Source organism: Nothobranchius furzeri, chromosome 1, assembly GCF_043380555.1.
Source record: "Nothobranchius furzeri strain GRZ-AD chromosome 1, NfurGRZ-RIMD1, whole genome shotgun sequence".
Classification (NCBI taxonomy): domain Eukaryota; kingdom Metazoa; phylum Chordata; class Actinopteri; order Cyprinodontiformes; family Nothobranchiidae; genus Nothobranchius; species Nothobranchius furzeri.
The window spans coordinates 30,796,424-30,818,961 of NC_091741.1; the positions used below are offsets into that span (position 1 = coordinate 30,796,424).

Consider the following 22,538-nt stretch of genomic DNA (forward strand, 5'->3'; position numbering starts at 1 on the left):
ATGACGTCTTTTTAAACGAAATTTTCTGGCGCGACCTGCCTGCTTCACTTAAGTCACTGCTTATTAAGGTCCGTCCAGAATTACCGTGGCCCACCCAAAAATGAAAACCTGGTGCCGCGCCTGTTATAAACCTCTGCAAATTGTTGTTCTTCACTTTATCAAACTTAGACTTTGTACAGCTAATGTCAAGATGTAAAATTATGAATTCAGTCGAGCTATTCCGTCCCTCCCTCTCCTGCTCTCCTGGAAACCCGACATCGGCTGTCAGAAGCGGGAGGTGAAGAAGGAGATGAGGCAAACAGAGTGAGTGCGACGTAAAGAAACCAGACTGGTGTGGAGGTGAGCAAAACAGCTGGAAAAGTGTGGGTGTTGAATCCCCCCATGAGACCTGAGATGGTAAAACAAAAATCATCATCAGCAGGCTTTTTTGAAAGTGGGGGGGACACAGCTGCCAATCACAAATTTTGCCGGGGACATGTCCCCGGCGTCCCCGGTTAAAATGACGCCTATGATCACGCTTCAGAAGCTTTGCAATTTTAAGACTGCTGCATCCCTCTGCAAGATATCTCACTATTTTTTACCTTTCTGAGCCTGTCAAGTACTTCTTTTGACCCGTTTTGCCAATGGAAAGGAAGTTGCCTAATAATTATGCACACCTGATATAGGGTGTTGATGTCATTAGACCACACCCCTTCTCATTACAGAGATGCACATCACCTAATATGCTTAAATGGTAGTAGGCTTTCGAGCCTATACAGCTTGGAGTAAGACAACATGCATGAAGAGGATGATGTGGACAAAATACTCATTTGCCTAATAATTCTGCACTCCCTGTATAACACCAGTTCTCAAATCCCTTCATTGGTTGCCCATCACTTTCAGGGTCCAATATAAAATGCTACTTTTTGTTTTCAAATCCCTCCATGGTCTTGCCCCCGTCTACTTATCTGACCTTCTTTCAATTTATACTCCCATGTCCTCCACCCTGTTGCTCCTCGAGGTCCCGAAAGCGTGTTACAAATCATGTGGACAAAGAGCTTTCTCTGTTGCCGGTCCTAAACTGTGGAACGAACTTCCAGTCACAGTTCGACTGGCATCCACACTGGCAGATTTTAAGTCTAGATCAAAGACACACCATTTTACCCTTGCTTTTAACAGTTAGCTGTTAGTTTGGCTTTTACTACTCTTATTTTATCATCCATTGTATGGTTTTTATTGGTACTTTTTTATTGGCTTGCCTTTTTTATTGTTGGTTGTATTTTATAGTACTGTTTTATGTTTTTTATCTCTATTATTGTGTGACTGTTCAGCACTTTAGTCAGCCGTATGGCTGTGTTTTAAAGTGCTATTTAAATAAAGGTGGTATGCTATGGTATCTTTGGTTGAGGCTAATCATTAACAGCATTGACAACAAATTTCTGGCATTAGCCTACCACAATGCTGTAACATCTCACAACCACCGATGTAAATAAAAAGAAAAAGAAGGGGAGAATCTAGCGCTGGAAGTGAGCTCTCTGTGAAAGGCTATTCAAATTATAAGCATGTAACTTCCTGAATCCCCACCAAAATAAAAGCGACAGATGTAACATATTAAATTCTGAACCTTCTATACACCAGTGATCTAATTAATTCCCGTCTTCTTTTATCTTTCCGTTACTGATAAGGAAATGAGTTCGTCAACGATGGGTTTACGTCTTACGGAAATCAGAGACAGGAGAGGGGACTCTTCTCTTTAACAAACAATCTTTGTTCTAGTGTGTTAGTCACGTGTCATCATTTGACCAATCGCAGTCGGAGACAGCACGCTGCAGACCATAGAGCGGCACTCACAGTGAGTATGAATACTTTGTTTTAACTTCTCGCAGCGTTTTTGAGCTCAAAGTTCGTCACATTGAACAAAGTCGTCACTAAATAACAATTTTCTGTCAAGGAATTTAGCAGATTTACCTTTATAGATTCCTCCCGAGGCTGGTCGCATATTTGTTTTGGAGTTGGAGTGCGGAGTAAACACCTCCAGTAATATTACTAACACGAACACTATTTCTGGTAAGAAATGGCCACCAGTATGCTACAGCCTTACTCGTTTAAAACAAACCCCAGTAAATGGATCTGGGCACCAGGAGATTTAAGAACGCTGGAGGAGAAACACGTGATGTGATAATTTGATAATATTGTAACATGTCTGCTGCATTAAAGAGTCAGATCAGCACTTTGCTCTTAGCAGTGGTTTATTAAAGTATTCAAGCAAATACATGAGACAAAGCTACATTTACCTGCAGCTGCATCTCTTTCTAAACATTTAATCACAACAAACTCATCAGAGCATTGTAGTTGTCACCTTTTTCACACCCTCCGAGTTAGCAGGTATGCTAAAAATGGGACCCAATGCCTCCCTGTTGTACATTCAGCTTTAAGGGGTTGGATTGGGGGTTAAACCACCAAATAGTTCCCGAGCACAGCCACCGCTACAGCTCACCGCCCCCCTTCATGGGGGTGGGTCAAATGCAGAGATGAATTTCACCAGTATGAGATGATGACTATGGGACTTAAACTTTGACTTTAATAAAGATGCTTCTTTTCTTTGTTGTCCCTAAAACAAATGACAAGCTTAATTTGCTGCCCACACACACACAAATGGAAATTAGTACGGGACCCGCCATACAAGCTCGTTCTGGCTGATTCTGGCTAATTTCTGCCTAAAGTGTCATTTAAAAAGCAAATATTCAACAACCGCTTTAACCTTTTTAGTTTTCTACCACTGTTTTATGAACAAGATTACGTTTAAAACTTCGCTGCTCTCCTGTTTCTCTTCTAGTGTTGTCAAAAAAATCGATACCTAGATATAAATCGATGCTAAAAGTGGTATCTAACTTAGATATTCCATCCCTGTGGTATCGATATTATGGACTATTATACACAGCCTTCTTCAAGTACACCGACACGCACGACAGCCAGATGCCGTAAAGCAGCCTCCGCCTCCCAGACAAACAGAAGAAGACGCCGCATGGCTACATTGCAATTTCCCACGCGAGTTGTCTCCGATCCAAGTGTTGTCTGCCAAATAAATAAACAAAAACATAAACAGCGAACTTGGGAGGCGCTTCACAGCCCAACTTAATTAGCATACCAAGTCCGACACGTAGTTGTATATTCACACTTATGTGCTTAAAGGAAAACTCCTGTTTATTGCAACCCGGACTTAATTTCTAGCATGCCGTACGTTTGTTTACTCACGCTGACAACTTTGGTGCTACTTGGATTCCCCGGGGTATTTAGATCCATTGGCGAATCGCCATCAGTGTATATCCATATAACGGGTTCGGACGGGCATCCATGGTGCAGCCTCGAAATAAGACATTATCTGCACCAAAACATCTTCATGTCGAAAGGTTTTGTTAGGAATCATTAACGTGATTCCCCTGTTCGTTTGGAGCGGGTCTGGGATTTCTAGGCGTGAACAGACTAGCTGCGGCTAATCTAACCGGCGCTTTTAATGACGTCACTGCCGTGCGCCAATCTGTTTTTATTAAGATTACCGGTAGATGTACCTTTGTCCTACTGTGGAGAAATTTGTTTTCTCCCTTTATTGACCAACAGAGTTGTTCAAAAGTACAGAACAAAACATATGGCATTACATCTTATGACAAAAATGCACCTTAAACAGAGTTTAAGCAGCAAAACATCACTCTGCAAATAGTGTATATATAGTGAGACAATTCATGATTTAAAGTGTTAACTTTCACCAGATTTTGTATGCACGTTTTAAAAAATGCTGATACTTGAAAGGTTTAAGCACTTAATACACTTAATTCTTAACATTTAATTTTTGCAATATAAATTGAGGAATGTTATTTTTTGAATAAACTTGTTCAATAAATTGGTGTTTCTAAATAGTATCGAAATCGAGTATCGAGTATTTTTCCAAGTATCGAATCGAGTTTGAAATGTTAGTATCGTGACAACCCTAGTCATGGGAGTGTAACCCGATAACACAGAACAGCGTGGTCTGAGGAAGGCCGTTATCCTCCCTGTTGAGATGGGAGGACTGGCACAGGATAACACTTGCATTTAATGAAGCAACAGGTGTTTTACTTAACAAGGCAGTTATGGTTTTTAAGCAGTAATGTCAACGAAAACCACTTTTTACCTATCTTTTCCTTCTTCTTTTAAATTATTTTCATGTATAGTTCCTCCCATGTTCCCCTGCTACTCTGCTCCCACTCACAGCTCCTCCTCATAACTAGTCCTCTGTCATCTCTCACTCCTCAGTGTATACGGTTCAGTTTCAGTCATACTCTGCTGGTTTCAGCGTCCTAGCTACCTGTTTTTATTTCTGTCACCTGATTTTTGGCATTAAAGTACTTTTGAGTTTTACACTTTTGTGTTTTGATCCTTTCCAAAGCCGACAGTATTAGGAAAATAAAAACTAAGATACGTTAAATACGTTGACTAGTATGTGGCAATGTATAAGCCTTATATAAGATATAAGGCCGAAAAAATACAATAGATTTATTCTATTGTAGAGAGGAATGTTTATTTTCTCGTCGTATTACCGCCCCTACTCAGGAGGGACTCCCTGCACAGTGCTTCATTGCTTTGTTGCCATCTCCTCCTCCCCTGTCCTCAGCTGTAACAACGGTCGTGTAAGGGACACACCGGCCGCCGAAGCGCTGCAAAACGGGGACCGCCTTCATTCGGCGCCCTTGTTATCCTATTCTGTAGGCCACATGGGCCGCCGAAGCGCTGCGCGCCGGCGCTCCAGCCCGCGCCATGCAGCGGTCGTTTAGGCATCTGCTCTATTTTTTTCGCGAGCCGCGGGTGAACCGCGTGAGTTTGAAAAGACTGCTGAAGAAGAACGGATGAAATAGTCTCAGAATAATCCAGAATGTCTACCAGAAAAAGGCCATTGTTACTTACTTACTGCCCTGCATGACTAAAGTGGAAGCAGTGCAAGCTCAGCATAGAGCGTAATGCTGCGGCAGTTTTTTATTTTTTATTTTTTTCAGGTTAACTTTTCAATACGAGGCCACGAGGCACACAATGAACTTAGGAAGCATGTTGAGGGGAAACATACTTTTGTCATTGCTTATTTTACCGTTCAACTTACCACTGACGCAACAAATATGCTTAGAACTGAAGACTTACCTCTTACTTCCTCATCACCGTCGTCTCTGCTTGACTGAATTGCTCCTGCTGCTCCGCTGCATGTGTGCTGTGATGGTGGCTCCACCCCCCCCGAGGAGTGGAGCCACACAACATGAGTTCATAAAGCTGGCGCCATCTGCTGGATAGGTAGCGCAATATCTGCCATATCGGCCATCTTTTTGGCTGATAGCCGATAGTGTTAATGACCCCTAGCCGAGTGAACTAGACCAAATTCTTGCTTTGCAAAGTTTGGTCTAGGCACGCTCCATTGGAACCGCTGCAGCTCCTACCAGGACTCTGGCTAGCCAATCACAGCTCTCTAGAGGGGTTTCAAACACATAAAGAGCTGTGATTGGTCCATAATGGTGGGCCAATCATAGTGCTCTATCTGCTTAGTGAACAAATCACAGAGCTTTATCCGCTTTGTGGGCCAATCAGGGCTCTCTATATGCCTGGTGGGTGGGATGATGCAACAGAGTGAAACAAGAGGATGTCACATTCATTGTCCAGTGGAACGCAGAGATCCTTTGAAAGACAACGGTAGATCCCGCCCCACAACCCAGAGCCGTCTATGGAGCATGGCCAGACTAAATAATACATTTAATTAGTCTGGCTTGCCAGGCTAAATGACCCCTATGTCGGCCAATAATATCGGCCAGGCCCTAATGTGGAGGTATGTACTTAATCAAAAAAGGTGAAAAATAGCTGAAAATATGTTTTCTGTTCTGTTTTCTTCAAAATAGCATGGAGTTGCATGTTCTCTCCGGGTACTTCGGTTTCCCCACAGATCACAACATGCCCTATAGGTTAACAATTGCATGCCGATTTGGATAAAAGCGTCTGCCAAATAAATAAACGTAAACAGTGGCCAGAATCCAGTGTGGGCCACCACAGAGAAAGGCTGATCTAACATGATGACTTAAATTATTTTACAGGTTATTTGCTCAGCCTCCTGACAGTCATGCTCACACAGACACGAGTGTGGGTGAGTGGCTGCCTTTGGCTGTTGATGCTCCGTGTGTGTTTTTATTTCTGTAGTAAGACAAACTCACCTCACACCACCGAGTTTGTTCTTCAAAACTCGTGGTAAATCCAACGTGTTGACACGTTAAAATGAGCTTCCTTCTTGCCGTATTTTTGCTGCAGGATGCTGAATTTACATCACGGAGTGAAAGTTCTGCAGATGTGTTGGTTTATATTTTTGCCGCTGTGCGCTTGTGCAGTGTGAGAGAAGAGTCTCTGCCGGCTTCAGAGTAGGAGCGACAGACAGCTGGTGTGATCAGCTCTGAAAGGTGTTGACCAGAACTAGGGTTGTCACGGTGTGAAAATGTAACCTCACGGTTATTGTGACCAAAATTACCACGGTTTTCGGTATTATCGCGGTATTTTTTTAAACATGATACATTTTCAGACAACTAAATAAACCCTGTATGTCAGGAAAATATTGTCCTCAGTTTGTGTCTAAATTTTGCCTAAAATGTGTTATTTTGTAATTATGTTGTTTATTTGTTTACATTTTCCCCTTTAGTCTTTAAAATACCAATATTTGCCCATAACTTCTCATTTTATGTCTGTTTGATGTCATCGTTTTAAAAATATTAGATCAGATGATACTCAGTACTGAAGTAGCCTTCTAATCAGATACTTTTTTACCCTTACTTGAGTAATAAACCCTATATCAGGAAAGTATTGTCCTCGGTTTGTGTCCTTCCAGTGAGCTTTGCAGATGTGGGAAAATGTCATCAGGCAGTAATCGTTGTTAAATTCATAATTATTCTCGGAGAGAGACCAACTCTTATCTTGTCTGCATTCCCCTTCTTCTGTTATGTTTTCTCCGTGGTCAAGTGTTCTGATTACTGACATTTTATGTATGGTAACTTCGGTTTTCTTTAAATATCTCCATTTTTATTCGTTTTATGAGGATTTTTGTGTTTTGTTGTTTGGAGAATGAACCATAACACAACATAAAATGTACTTGACCAATTTATGTTTTTAAATAAGTTTTGAGTTTTAAATTTTCTTCCATAATTTTTAGAAGTATATGTTCTGCTGACATTAATTTCTTTTAAAAATCATATTGACAAAAATAAATAGAAGAAAAGAAAATGATGTGATATAGATTTTGGGCCATATGGCTCATTCCTACCCAAATGAATAATAAACCAGATTTAAGGCTTCATCGGGCCGTGATGTCCAGCTTTTGCTGGAGCAATTTGCAGCCGAGTGTGAAGCAGCTGGGATGAAAATAGGGATGCCCAGTTCCGTCATAAATATTGGAAGTAGTTCGATATCGGCTGAAAAACACTGTAATGGATTATATCGTACTGCATGAAAAATCTCAGATATAAGCAGTATATTCTGCTTTAAATTTCATTCCAGCAATTCTATCCAGCAGCTCCCAGATCCAGCATGCAATTCCTACGTGATCAGAACAGTGTGTGCGAGGCAAAGTAGCAGGGAGCAATGTCAGCCGTGTGGCAGTATTTTTTTGTTAGTCCATAAAAGACAGTGTGGCTCAGTACAACACTTGCCAAGCACAAGCTTCCCGTGGTGGAACAGCACCAGGAATGTTTTATATGTCCAACCTCATCGCACATTTGAAGCAGCATCACAAAACACAGCATGAGGATTTGCTGTGTGTGAAATTGAATCTTGGGACACTCAACTTGTAGCAGTTGGTAAATGGACAATATTGTCCCTGCCCTCAGCAGTTCCTACCGTTTGCTGACAGTAAAACATAACTGAAATGACCTTGAATTAGTATTTAGTACTTTGAAAAGATATATTTTGTTTATTTTTTATTACTTATATTTATTTATTTACTTAAAATATTTTCAGAGTATTTTCATTTATTTTTATTATTTTTTTCTCATTATGTTACATTATGTTACTCATTACATACATTATGTTTAAGGTTGACATTTATGCAACCAATGGTTAAAAAATTGTCTTTTTTTCATACTGTTGCTGGCGTTTGTTCTCCAGTTGAGTCATATCACTTGGTCAAGCCTTTCATACATTCCACTAGGGCTGCCTCAAACAACTATTTTAATAGTCGACTAATCGCCAGTTTTGTTGACGATTAATCGACTAATCGTGTCATTCATAAAAGTATAGCTTATTGCACCAGGATGCTCTAATATACCCATCCTTAGCTTCTAGTTTGAAGTGTGATCAGCTCTGTGGCTTCTAATAATGATGAGATGATGATAGCTTATCAAACAACTTTTAATTAACTTTGTTACCTGTTTGCTATGGTCAGATGGAGGTAGGCACCTACAACCAAAAAAAATAAACAGTACTCAAAAATGACTTGTGTTCACACAAGGCATGGTGGCAAGGTTGAAGAGCTTCATTTTCCAATCTTAAATCATGAAATGGCAGAACACACCATGCTGGTCCACGCATCAGCAGTCAGGGGGTCATTGACAGCTCTGAGGGTCTACTTTATCATAAAGATAAAAGATATTAAAAAAGATATGGCCTCGGTCAAGACGTTAGCTTGCTGAGGTGTGCACGTAACAAACTCATCCATTGAAGAGGAGCACTTTTATTAACACTGTAACGTAGCGGGATGAAATTAATCGTTAGCGTTTGTAATTACAGCAAAAATATGTGACATACAAACGTGTCCTAAAGGTAATACCGCTACGAGTGTTGCTACATCTATGAATACGTGTTCTGTTGATGTTAGCAAGAGGTAAAGTTGCCATGGCAACTCATTGTTCACCGCCGTGATGTGCTTCCTCTTAAGGTGCTCATACATCGCCGTTGTGCTCCCATGAAAGGAGAGTTTCACTTTGCAGACTTTGTAGTCTACGTGCCTTTCCTTCACCTTTTATAATGTTCCCAGACTTTTGAGCTACGTTGCAGACTCACCATGTTTTCTTTCTCTAGTGAGGCTAATCTGGATGACTACTACCCCGCATGCGCCTCGGAGCTAAAGCAAGCGGCAGCTGAGCAGAGAGGCAGGAAGAAACCGCCAACGTGCTGCAGCAGGCAAAGTAAAAAAAACACAATAGAGTAAATGACGCATCGACTGTTAAATTAATCGCCGACTATTTTATTTGTCATCGTCGTCGTGACGTGTCGACTAATTGTGGCAGCCTTAACATTCCACAATACAAAATTGTTAGAAGTATGTATGATTTGTTCTGATATCGTATCGATATCGGTGAAGGCTGCAATATCGGTATTGTATCGGAAGTGAAAAAGTTGTATCGGGACATCCCTAGATGAAAATAACTTCTTAATGCAAGACCATGGTTTTGAGTCTGAAAAAAGTAGAATGCCGTCTCCAGGTCAGACAGCTTTGCTCTTGTGCTTCGGGGGGGTGAGGCGTGTAGTCATGGTGCTGCAATTTCAGCCTTACTGCAGCTGAGCCTATGTAAGGCAAACACTGTGTGACTCTGGAGGAAAAAGTGGTCAGCTCTACTCCGTGAACTCTGGCGACCAAAGGTCCTGTTTTCCAGACTGGATCTGTCCTCAGCTGATCAGAACCAACGCGTTGGATCTTTAATCTCCTGCGTTCTTCTGAAGCAGCATCTTAGTCAGCTCTCCTGCTTTGTTTCTATTGCAGCTGTTAGCTAAACACGACTAAAGAAAACCTGCTACCACTTCAGGATCATCCATCAGCTGGGACTGATTCATCGTTTGTTCTGGACAACATGGACACAGGTAATGAATGAATGAATGAATACTATTGTCTCTGTATGGTGGACCACAGGAGATTAATTATAACTAAGTCATCTATGAGATCAAGTCTAAAATAATGACCTGTAATTGAATGGAGCCTTCTAGTGTTCTACCCCCCACCCCACAACCATCAGGAAAAGTGGGTGAAGTCTTGCCCATGGACACAACTGCAACAGACTGAGCGGTGCTCGAACCTGCAACCTTCTGGTTACTCTTCTGCAACCATTGCCCTATTTACTATGCACATTCATCAGTCGTCCTGTGTGTTATTGATGTCTTTAAAATAGGGATGTACATAGTTAACCGGTTAACAGGTAATTGTCATTATTGTCATAATTGGATAAAATAGTTTTACCCAGTTAACTGGGTGTAATACGTTTTTGTGCCACTAGATGGTGCAACAGCACCACTATCAAAACATGTTTATTAGAAAACCATAGAAGAAGTGAGCTTGTCACATGAACCAATACATTTACTCAAAGATGAAGCAGTCAAGAATGAGCACTGTGTAAAAGTATTCTATTCTTGGTAGTGAACACAATGAGCCCCACGTCGAAGCGCTGAGCCTAGCGGAGCATGGAAATGAAGCCGCATAGCAAACTGAACCAAGACCAGCAACAGATCAGTTTGTTCCCGGCGACCCAGGGGCTAGAGAAGTCTGTACGGACAGACTGCTGATGGAGTTGACTTCTGTGGTATTTGAACCACGTAGTTCCACCTCGAATATAGAACCGCTGGTCTGGGATACCCTCAGGGTGAATGCTGGCGGTCAGGTAAAGTTTTGCATCTAATGCAGCTTTGCAGTTTTGCAAAGAAGGTTTGACCTTGAAGGATGGTTCCTTATGCTTTACTGACCCAGTCGGCCGAACTGGACAGTTCTCTAGAACTGACCTTAGAGGAAGTGTCAACTCTTTTTATTAACTTTTGTTGATCAATTTGGAAAAATCAACAGCTTACAAGTTTAAATTGGGAGGTGAAGACCTCAGGCACCACCCCTTTCTCAATCACTTGGAGGTTATCTCCCTTAAAGGCAGGGTACGTAAGTTTTAAATGTGAAATAACTTTAAAAATGTTTAATTTTGACCATCTGACCCAGTTTTATTAAAAAAGTAAATAATCTTTAATATTTAAATTTTCTCCTAAGTCCCTCCCCTGCCCTGTAGAGCTCAGCCAATATTTCTGCAAGCCTAACGCATTGACCAATAGCGCTGCGTTTCCACCAGGGGTACCTGTCAGTCATCGAGAACGAGCATTAGATCTCAGCGTGCAAAACAGTGTCACGCGCCTCACTCGGCTTAGAGGACAGCTCTGGAGCGACAAAACCCCAAATTACCGATTTCTCGACTGCCTTCCACATCTCAAAAAACATTAAAAAAGTTTAAAAGCCCTTCTTCAAAAGTGGCTGTAAGACGTTTAAGACAGTCGAGTCGAATTTAAATTGCAGATTGTTTTACATGATGATTTTCGTGATCTACGCGGCATGAAAACTGATGAAGAGTTGGCAAAAGTATCTTTTGGACAGGTAAGTTATTTATTGTTTTTCAGATAAATTTACTTACAATCTTTCTTTCACTGAAACAAGTAATAGAGCAAACAAGCTTTGTATGCTTGGTGTCCTATTGGCTAATGTAGCATTAGCTTGAATGCTAAGTCGACATGAATCGATGTTAGTCGTTGAACTATTTATGCTATATTTGGAAGAAGTTTGAGTAACGAAAGGGGATTCTAGTTTTTTGTTTATATGGGAGCTAATGATTAGTGTGGCGTTTAACTACAGGCCACATCAGTATATTGTTTTAAGCTCTTGTTTATAACTTCCCCGTTAGCGGGGTTCAGTTAGCATCTTGAACGCTGTATTAGATGTTTACACTTTCCTGAGCTGCGTGTTTGATTAAAATGAGTAATCAGCAGCTCATGTAGCACTTGTAGAAGTCTGAGGAGATGATTCAGCAGTTAGAATTAGGTGTGATTGATCAGGAACGTATCCAAAACCTTACGTTTCCATTAGCACTGAAAGACATATTGTGCTAACCTGGGTGGGCCACGTGTACAGATTACCGTCTGAGTTTGTGGTCTTACCTACGTGATTACTCCATATTAGAATAAAAGGAATGATAATCAGCTCGTGCAGAAATCTGTGAAGGCTGGGGAGAAACATTAGTTGTTGGAAAAAGACGTATCTGACCACAAACCTATCCAAACACGGTCACACTGGCTGTCAGTTAGCCTGATATCACACTATTTAGCCTGCTGCAGTCATAGCAATAATCGAGTTCCAAATTCAAGTATTTTATTAGGTTTCCCTGTTTTGAAAAAGCAAATCATATTAAAATGAGTGATTAGCAGCTCATGTTGACCTCAGTTGGCTGAGGAGATACTTTATCAATTACAATCAGATTTGTCTTAGCAGGAAAATGTAAAAATAAAATGTGATTTGCATGCTCTTCATGCTACAGTCAATTATTTAGTAGTTTCTCTGACCTTCATTTCATTATATCTTACACTAACATAGATGTGTAAACTAAGAGATGGCTATATAACATAATATTGTGTTTCTTTTACTTGTTTAGCCTGTGATCACTACTTTTTATTTTAATATGGGCTTTGTTTTTACAGTCATCAGTCCAAATATGAAGCATCAGCATCAACACCATTGAAACGCCAACTGTGTATTTCTCCAACACCAGTGCCAGCTCTGTCTAGCATTCATGGAGAATCATCTGAAAGGTAAATAGCTGCCTAAAAACCTCTACTAGGAATATTATAATTTTGCCTCAGTTTGTTTTAAGTTAGTGGTGGATTATTTTGAAGAAATTCTGGAAATGGGATAATGAATGACTATAAAAAATGTATAGAAATAATAAAGTAAAACTATATTTTATATAGCACCTCTCAAGGTGAAATTCTTGAGGCGCTTCACAAAAACAATGGTCACCAAACAGAGAACCAGAAGTTGATTCGTCTTCAGAGGAGGACGAAACCATCGAGATGGACAGCGGTACTGATGACAGCGGTGATGAGGACTACACACCTTACATAAACATAAGGTAATTCCTTTTGTTTAATTTAAAACACCTTTTCAGCTAATTTGTTGGATACTACAAGTTATGGCATGTGTCATTTCAGATACCATAAAATATTCAACAAAAAATCTAGATGCTGGAGACTGTATTCCGAGAAGGTGGCAAAAGACTACTCCTACATCCCAGAGATCCAAACCATGATCGTCAACCAACGTTTGACAAGCAAGAAAGGTCTTCCTCGACGCTACAAGCTAAGGCCTGAGGATCCAAGGCGTTATGGTTTGCTGTCCGGAGTTCCTGCGCCATCAACAGAGGAACTTCTACAACACCTACGGACTCGCGGTGATGGTAAAACATTATCTGCCATACATCTTCCACACAATAGTCCATTGCTAATTGAGTTTATTTTTTATTTACAGGTAAAACTTTGCCAAAGACATAGGTGTTGGGGGAGGCAAGAGAAAACCCAAAACCTTCTTTATTTTTGTCTTTCCTTTTTTTTTTTTGTAAATAAAGATATTTTTTGGGGAAATAAGGACTAATCATTTTAAAATGTATGTAAAATGCTGGAGGTAGACATAAGTTTTTGTTGTTGTGCAGGAGTTTAACATTTATGGTATTTTTACAAATGCAACACAGAGTTATGCTTTAGGTTTTGTCTCAGATATTTCTGTCTTACAGTTCTAAGAGTTTTCACCAATTTTTGCCATTTTTTTATTATCTTACATTAATTTTGTCAAAAACAGGACAAATCATCACGCTACACCATCAATGGTTAGGGTATGGGTTAGGCATATTTCAGACACTGCAATGAATGCAAGTCAATGACGGGTCCCTACAAGTATAGCTGTGTGTGTGTGTGTGTGTGTGTGTGTGTGTGTGTGTGTGTGTGTGTGTGTGTGTGTGTGTGTGTGTGTGTTGCTCCACCAATTTGCTGACACCTAGCATTTCTACATGTGTTTGTTCCAGTTAGTGATAGACACCCCAAGTTCCCCAGTCACCAGTGGGCTCCCGCGTTTCTTTGTGATCACAGTTACTGCAATACAACAGGTGAGTAAACAATAACTTCCTCTTCCTTGTGCAGAAAATGTGGAACCAAGCTGCTGGCGTTGGTTAGTTTCCCGTAAAACCTAATTCATTAATTTGACTTGGGCTATCTAAGTAAAAACAGTGTTTCCCCTAGGAAACCTTACCTTTATGTTAATATTGTTTTATTTGATGCACTCCACTTTGATCAGCACCAATCCACCAACTGCTGCATCTTAATAACTAGTATTAAAGGTGAATACGCCAATATTTGCGCAAAACTAATTTCTGTTTTAAACTCTCAGTGACACACTTTCCAGGGTGGATTTGGCATTCAGCCTCAGAATTGAGATTAAATAATTTTGATCACAATAGTAAAGGAACTATTACAGAACAAGTTTTTCAGTAAAATCAGAACATTATTATTCAAGTGCATGAATTCATACATCTGACCTCATGCAGTAGGAACTAGGAAATATGAAATACTAGAACCATTTTATTTTAATTTGATTAAACTGATTTTTTCCTAATTAAATAATGTTCCTAATGTTGTTGGCATTTTTCCCACATAGAGTTAAACAAAACAATGTTGATTGAGGTGTGTGTGTGAGAGAGAGGGAGAGAGTTAAAATTAAAAAAAAAAAAAAAAAAAAAGACCGGAGCGCAGGCAATGACCAACGCATGCACGAGCCGTTTTCAGCTCTGTCTTGTCAAATGCACCACGTACGTTACAAAAAAAGTAACTTTAAAATATTCAAGCGAAAAAGAGGCGAGCTGAAGAAAACCTAGGGGGCACTGAAGAAACGTCAGCAACAGTGAAGCAAGCAGAGAGAGATCCGTTACTGTGTGTGTGCGTGGATGGGCCGGACGGACTGAGGTCCCGGCTGCAGAGTTTTGTGTGTAGGGAGGGGCGGGCGCTCTACATGACTGGCCAATCACAGAGCGTGAAGGCAGTCAGTTACCCAATGATAATTTTCCTTCAGCACGATTACAGATATTTACGAGTTTTACTCGTTTCATGCTCGTATTCGTCAAAAATACTTTATCCGTACCGGATACTCGTCTGAAATGAGTATCCGGCTCATCCCTAGCTGTAACCACCCTGCCCTGCCCTGCCTCCTCCTCCTTGCTGCTTGTGATCACAAGCAACAACAGAGTAGTTCCCGCTGCTTCTTCGTGAAGCCAATGCGGAGTAGCGAGCTAAGCTAAAGGAGGTAACAACCTAGCTACAACCGGAGTTAACTGTGCACAACACCAGAGCTTCTGAGTCAGAGACACGCCGGGCTGACCGCTGGGTAAAACCGGGTGGAACACAGAGGTCTCGGAGACCTCCACAAGCCAGCAGCCGCACAGCAGACAAGCGCCGCTGCGCAGAGCTGCCGCTGGGGAGAACCGGGTGGAAAGGTTTCCATCCCAGAGCTCCACAAGCCGTCAGCCCGCCGCAGCACACAGAAGTTGCGATCAGACAGATGCGCCGAGCTGCTGGGAGAACCAGCCGTCAGCCCGCGCAGCTAACAGAAGTCGCGACCAGACAGAGATGGACCGGGCTGGGGGGAGAAACAGCCGGCATTCCAGGTGGAAAACATCGGTCTCCCGAGAGCTCCACAAGCCGATAGTGGGAACCCAGCTCCACCAACATGTTATATTTCAACCCATTTTCTAAAGTGCAGCATTATGTTAAATGCACTGGGTTTTACCCTATTACATTTAAATTTCATGGTTAAACAGTACATGTTAACATCTAAGCTCAGCTCGGCAGTGACCTAAAATACATAAATATAATTTTACTTACCGAAATAAATGAAGTGGAGACTCCTTGGATGCTCTATTAGTGTAATTAATGCCACAGCAAGTCATTTTGTCCAACAATTGCACAAATAATATCCAAACAAGAATACACACAAACAGAGACTCAAAATGCCGGAACAGTTTCCAGGCCAGACCGAGGCTCTACTGAGGCCTTTCCCCGGAGCTAGCTCTGCGGTCACGTGGGTCTGATGCTCATTAATTATACAGAATTTTAGGCTTTTAATACACTTAAACAGAAGAGTGAGGAAAAAAATTCACCCCCCTCAGAGTTGTCATGAGTGTAAACTAGATCATTTAAACAACAAACATGTTTTGGTACCAGGCTGTAAACATGTTTATTTTTGCTGTGAAATTGGTATTTTTAACATGGGAGTCAATGAGGATTTGCTCGCTTCTGACAGCAGCCCCTAGTGGTTGAGGGTGGTACTGCAATTTCTCTTACTTCCGGGTTGGGACCAATTTTAGAGCCGCATTGTGGGGGCTTGGTCCTAACACACTGTAGAACACTATTAGACCACATACATTACTATAATGTATTATAGCAATAAATTTGATGCAGTAATGCAACACACTGCTCTAATTTAATAACTTTAAGTCCTACAAGAAGCCCTAAACTCGAGTTGTAATATCCATTTTAAAGTGTTTATTGAAAGCTAGAATTCTGCTCCAGCTTACCTTGAAGAAAATATGTAGCTGTTTATGCTTTGAATGATGATCTATTATGTTCAGTAAAATACATTTTCGTCTTCGTCTTCATCTTCGTTCGTCTTCCTCCGCTTATCCGGGTCCGGGTCGCGGGGGCAGCATCCCAACTAGGGAGCTCCAGGCCGTCCTCTCCCCGGCCTTGTCCACCAGCTCCTCCGGCAGGACCCCAAGGCGTTCCTGGACCAGATTGGAGATGTAACCTCTCCAACGTGTCCTGGGTCGACCCGGGGGCCTTCTGCCGGCAGGACATGCCCGAAACACCTCCCCGGGGAGGCGTCCAGGAGGCATCCTGACCAGATGCCCAAACCACCTCAACTGGCTCCTTTCGATCCGGAGGAGCAGCGGTTCTACTCCGAATCCCTCCCGAATGTCCGAGCTCCTCACCCTATCTCTAAGGCTGAGCCCGGGCACCCTACGGAGGAAACTCATTTCGGCCGCTTGTATCCGCGATCTCGTTCTTTCAGTCATTACCCAAAGCTCATGACCATAGGTGAGGATTGGGACGTAGATCGACCGGTAGATCGAGAGCCTGGCTTTCTGGCTCAGCTCCCTCTTCCCCACGACAGATCGGCTCAGCGTCCGCATCACTGCAGACGCCGAACCAATCCGCCTGTCGATCTCCCGATCCCTCCTACCCTCACTCGTGAACAAGACCCCGAGATACTTAAACTCCTCCACTTGAGGTAGGACCTCTCCCCCCGACCCGGAGGTGGCAAGCCACCCTTTTCCAGTCGAGAACCATGGTCTCAGATTTGGAGGTGCTGATCCTCATCCCAGCCGCTTCACATTCGGCCGCGAACCTACCCAGCAAGAGCTGAAGGTCAGAGCTGGATGAAACTAGGAGGACCACATCATCCGCAAAAAGCAGAGACGAGATTCTCCTGCCACCAAACTCGACACACTCCACACCACGGCTGCGTCTAGAAATTCTGTCCATAAAAGTGATGAACAGAACCGGTGACAAAGGGCAGCCCTGGCGGAGTCCAACCCTCACTGGGAACAGGTCCGACTTACTACCGGCTATGCGGACCAAACTCACGCTCCTCTGGTAAAGGGACTGAATGGCCCTTAACAGACAGCCACCCACCCCATACTCCTGGAGCGTCCCCCACAGGGTGCCCCTGGGGACACGGTCATAAGCCTTCTCCAAATCCACAAAGCACATGTGGATTGGTTGGGCAAACTCCCATGCCCCCTCCATCACCCTTGCAAGGGTATAGAGCTGGTCCACAGTTCCACGGCCAGGACGAAAACCACATTGCTCCTCCTCTATCTGAGATTCAACTATCGATCGGACCCTCCTCTCCAGTACCTTGGAGTAGACCTTTCCAGGGAGGCTGAGGAGTGTGATCCCCCTATAGTTGGAACACACCCTCAGGTCACCCTTCTTAAAGATGGGGACCACCACCCCGGTCTGCCACTCCCTAGGAACTGCCCCCGATGACCACGCAATGTTGTAGAGACGTGTCAACCATGACAGCCCTACAACATCCATAGCCTTGAGATACCCAGGACGAACCTCATCCGCCCCCGGGGCTCCGCCGCTGTGTAGTTGTTTGACTACCTCAGCAACTTCTGCCCCCGAGATTGGACAGTCCATCCCCAGGCCTCCCAGCTCTGGTTCCTCCTCGGAATGCGCATTGGTGGGATTGAGGAGCTCCTCAAAGTATTCCTTCCACCGTCCGACTATAGCCTCAGTTGACGTCAGCAGTTCCCCATCCCCACTGTAAACAGTGCGAGCGAGTTGCTGCCTTCCTCTCCTGAGGCGCCGGACAGTTTGCCAGAACCTCTTTGGAGCCGATCGATAGTCTTTCTCCATGGCCTCACCAAACTCCTCCCACGCCCGAGATTTTGCCTCGGCAACTGCCACTGCTGCACTCCGCTTGGCTATCCGGTACCTGTCTGCTGCCTCCGGAGACCCACAGACCAGCCACGCCCTGTAGGCCTCCTTCTTCAGCCTGACGGCTCCCCGAACCTCTGGTGTCCACCAGCGGGTACGGGGGTTGCCACCACGACTGGCACCGGCCACCTTACGACCACAGCTAGCAACAGCCGCCTCGACAATCGCAGAGTGGAACAAGGCCCACTCGGATTCAATGTCCCCCACTGCTCTCGGGACGTGGTCAAAGCTCTGCCGGAGGTGGGAGTTGAAGACCGTCTTGACAGGTTCTTCTGCCAGGCGTTCCCAGCAGACCCTCACTATGCGTTTGGGTCTGCCAGGTCTACGCGGCATGTTCCCTTGCCATCTGATCCAACTCACCACCAGGTGGTGATCAGTTGACAGCTCCGCCCCTCTCTTCACTCGGGTGTCCAAAACATACGGCCGCAGGTCAGATGATACGACTACAAAATCTATCATCGACCTGTGACCTAGGCTGCCCTGGCACCAAGTGTACCGGTGGGCATCCTTATGTTCGAACATGTTGTTCGTTATGGCCAAACTGCGGCTTGCACAGAAGTCCAATAACAAAACACCGCTCGAGTTCAGATTAGGTGGGCCCTTCCTCCCAATCACACCCCTCCAGGTCAAGCTGTCATTGCCCACGTGAGCATTGAAGTCCCCCAGCAGGACAATGGAGTCCCCTGATGGAGCACTATCTAGCACTCGTCCCAGGGACTCCAAAAAGGGTGGGTACTTTGAACTGATATTTGGCCCATAAGCACAAACAACAGTCAGGACCCGTTCCCCGACCCGAAGGCGCAAGGAAGCTACCCTCTTGTCCCCCGGGGTAAAACCCAACACACAGGCAGAGAGTCTCGGGGCTAACAAAAAGCCAACCCCAGCCCTCCGCCTCTCACCGGGAGCAACTCCAGCAAAGTAGAGTGTCCAACCCCTCTCCAGGTCTCGGGTTCCAGAGCCAATGCTATGTGTCGAGGTGAGTCCGACTATATCTAGCCGGTACCGCTCAACCTCTGCCACAAGTTCCGTCTCCTTCCCCGCCAGCGAGGTGACGTTCCATGTCCCAAAAACTAGTTTTCTTGTCCGGGGATTGGACCGCCAAGGCTCCCGCCTTGGTCTGCCACCCGATTCGCATTGCACCGGACCCTTCATGTTCCTCCTGCGGGTGGTGGGTCCACAGTTGGACGAGCCCATGTATCCGGTTCGGGCTGGGCCCGGCCGGGCCCCCTGGGCGAAAGCCCGGCCACCAGGCGCTCGCTCACGGGCCCCAACCCCAGGCCTGGCTCCAGGGTGGGACCCCGTTAACCTTCCGGGCCGGGTACTCCGACTCTTCGTTTTAACCGCCATGAAAGATCCTTCGAACCGTTCTTTGTCTCACCCTTCACCTAAGACCAAAATACATTTTACAATCATTACTTTTATATTTTTATGTGAAGACAGTACATGCATCTATAACCCAGTTTATTTGGCTTCTATAGCAACTAATTACAAAGAGAATTTCAATAAAACTGTATGGTCAAACACAGTAGATAAAAAAGTGTTATTTGTGAAAAAATGTACACCAAACTTGTACAACGTGTATAATAGCATTTTTAATAAAGCATTTTACCAACATTATGTTTAATCATTACATATGCACAAATAAGCTGTATCATTAATTATGAGCAATGTACTCAAGACCTAATGAAACTCCTTTGTATTACTTTATTTTGATTATTATTAAAATAAAATGTGTCCGTGGGTTAAAATTTGAAATGACTAATTTTAGGATTCGTTAAAATTTTGAAATGTAATTTTACATCTCTATATTTTTGGTTCAGTTCAATATTTCTATATGTACAAAAATAGTATTTTAATACTATCTTTATAGGTTGATTATCTTACCATGGTTGGCTGTGCTGCATATAGCTATCGGTCTGAGAGACGAATCACAATTATGGCTTACCCAAAGATGCAGAGAGAAGAAGAAAATGGTTGGCTCGAGTCAGCAGGAGCAACCTCACCATGACCAGAGATCACAATAACAAAATGTTGTGTGCAGAGATTTTAATGTGCACTCTCAAATGTTTTGCTCTCAACTGCACAAGGCTGCAATTAAACTGTTAAATGTGGCAGGAAATAAACTTATACACCACTCCACATGCACATTTTGAGGAGGGACAGTTTACTAAGCTTAGGCAAGGCAAGGTGAGACTCAGGGCTGATGCTGTGTTTGTTTATCGCCCTGAACCAAGGAGGAGGATGGACCCCACAGTGAGAAGTACAGCAGAACCACTGCATGTTGATCCACTGACCAGTGACCACACGTTGTACTCAAGTAAACTGTGGTATGAATCTTTAGAAATATTAGACATTTGTATTTATTTTATTTAAAAATGATTCTTTATTCTAACAGTGCCATTATAATTTTAGAGAATGAGGAAAGCAGCAGCAGCAGTGAGGCAAATGAGATAAGGGAAAGTGAGGGGGGACATGAGATGGTATCAGGAGAGAGGGACATCCCAGGAAGCCATGAGGAGCCGGCGTCAGGGCCAGGAGGAGAAAGGAACAGGCCATGCAACCAGGGAACCCAGCTGGAAAACCTAAGGGAGTAAAAAGACAATCAAAGAGGCCGTACAACTCTGTTTTTCAGTGGATTCAAAAGGCTGCAGGTTTCTTCAGGACATGAGTGTCCCTCTGCCTGATGTTAGAACCTGCACAGACAAATGCAGCCCTTTAAACTGGAACCAGGTGTGTTAGGAGAGGTGTGTGACATGCTCAGTTTGAAGGTTAAAAATTTGACAGAGATGGAAAGAGAGTGTGTGCTTACTGTGGATGAGATGGCAATCACTCCAGGCGTGCATCACTCCATCACAGACCCAACTGGGATTTGCCACCGCCGTTGTTCCTGGTCAGCTCTCCGCTCAGCCACTATGAAAACATGAAGATGGACACATGACACAGTTTAACCTTTAATGGTTACATAAGAATTTTGTTTTAGTAACTCTTTGACATTTATTTATTGATAGTTGTGTTATTAATTCTTATTTCTTGTCATTCCTTAATTACAAAATTGCAAATGCTAATATTATAAAGCAAGTGGAAATGAGCAGTTTTATGGAAAATGTCTCATTTTTAAAAGTTATTGTTCGACTACTGTTCTTGAAATATTGTAATTCTATTCTTATTACTTGAGTCCACAAAATAGAACAACATATCTTCTTACGTTCGTAATCCTGTTTGTCTCAAGCTTCAGCAGTTCGTTGCAGTCTGTGTTACTTGTCTTCACAATCACATTTTCTTTATTATTGGTCTCTCCATTTGTGCTTCCATTTCTGATGCATGTTCGTGTTGATACAGCAACCAGCAACGTATTGTACAAAAAATCCCAAATAAAACTAATAATGTAAAAAGTTTATAACCTATTTCAAACTGTGGGGAAGATTTCTAAAACGTAGAATCAAACAAACTGAAATAAACCCGTCTACAGTTCGTCCTCCTGCTCACAACCAACAAGCTGCACACAATTAGCTCATTAAAGGTTATCTAGCTAAAACTGGCAACATAAAATATCATCGTTGGCTTATTTTGGTACGAAGCGGTTAGCTAACGCTTCACAATGCAACAAAATGATGACATTTCATCAACTTACTGGAGAAAATCCCTCCGAGACACCGAAAATGAACTACGGTCAATGCAGCAGCGGGGCTGTTTGGACCTATTCGAAGCTCCATGAACCACTTGACTCCCGCATTCCATTGTTTCCATAGGAGTCTATTGGAGTGTTGTAACTCTCACCCTGCCCTCCTCTCAAATGATTGGACAGGAATTCGAGAAACGTGATTGGTAGCCAAGACTCGTGCTCTCGTTGGTTCCACCCAAGTTCCTCCCACTGACGCTAGAATTGAGACAAAAAGATCCGTAACACTGTGGATTTGAGGTGTGTACCTGTAAAATGAAATGTGTGTTTTGAGAGTTTTGATTTCAAACTTCTCCCTTGATTTTTTCAATTTGGAAGTCTGCTAGTTACTAAACGAAAGTTTCATGTTTCTGAATGAATGTTTGATGTTACAAAATGAGTAGTAAATGTACAAAATAAAAGTTTGACTTTACAAAATAAAAATACATGTACAAAATGAAAATTTCCTGTTACAAAACAAGAAATACAAGTACAAATTGAGAATTACAAGTTAGAAAACTAAAGTTACAAGTTACGAATCCAAAGTTACGTGTCATGAAACATGTTCCAAGTTACA

The 22,538-nt window shown here is 43.0% G+C and overlaps 1 protein-coding gene across 2 annotated transcripts in view; it reads left to right on the forward strand.

The window, feature by feature from the left end:
• Window positions 1-1,258: 1,258 nt before the first annotated feature.
• The window catches only part of LOC129160806 (oocyte zinc finger protein XlCOF6-like), a 60,671-nt gene continuing 39,391 nt past the window's right edge, over window positions 1,259-22,538 (forward strand). The window contains exons 1-6 of one of the 2 annotated variants that reach the window (XM_070552076.1): window positions 1,259-1,831; window positions 9,043-9,149; window positions 9,725-12,567; window positions 12,727-12,887; window positions 12,967-13,211; window positions 13,283-13,913. Coding sequence is in view for 1 of the 2 variants with exons in the window: in XM_070552062.1 (XP_070408163.1) it covers window positions 9,813-9,822; window positions 13,833-13,913 (91 nt within the window). In the remaining variant the exon portion in view is untranslated. The remainder of the gene's footprint in view (window positions 1,832-9,042; window positions 9,150-9,724; window positions 12,568-12,726; window positions 12,888-12,966; window positions 13,212-13,282; window positions 13,914-22,538) is intronic. The other variant, XM_070552062.1, reaches the window with a different exon arrangement.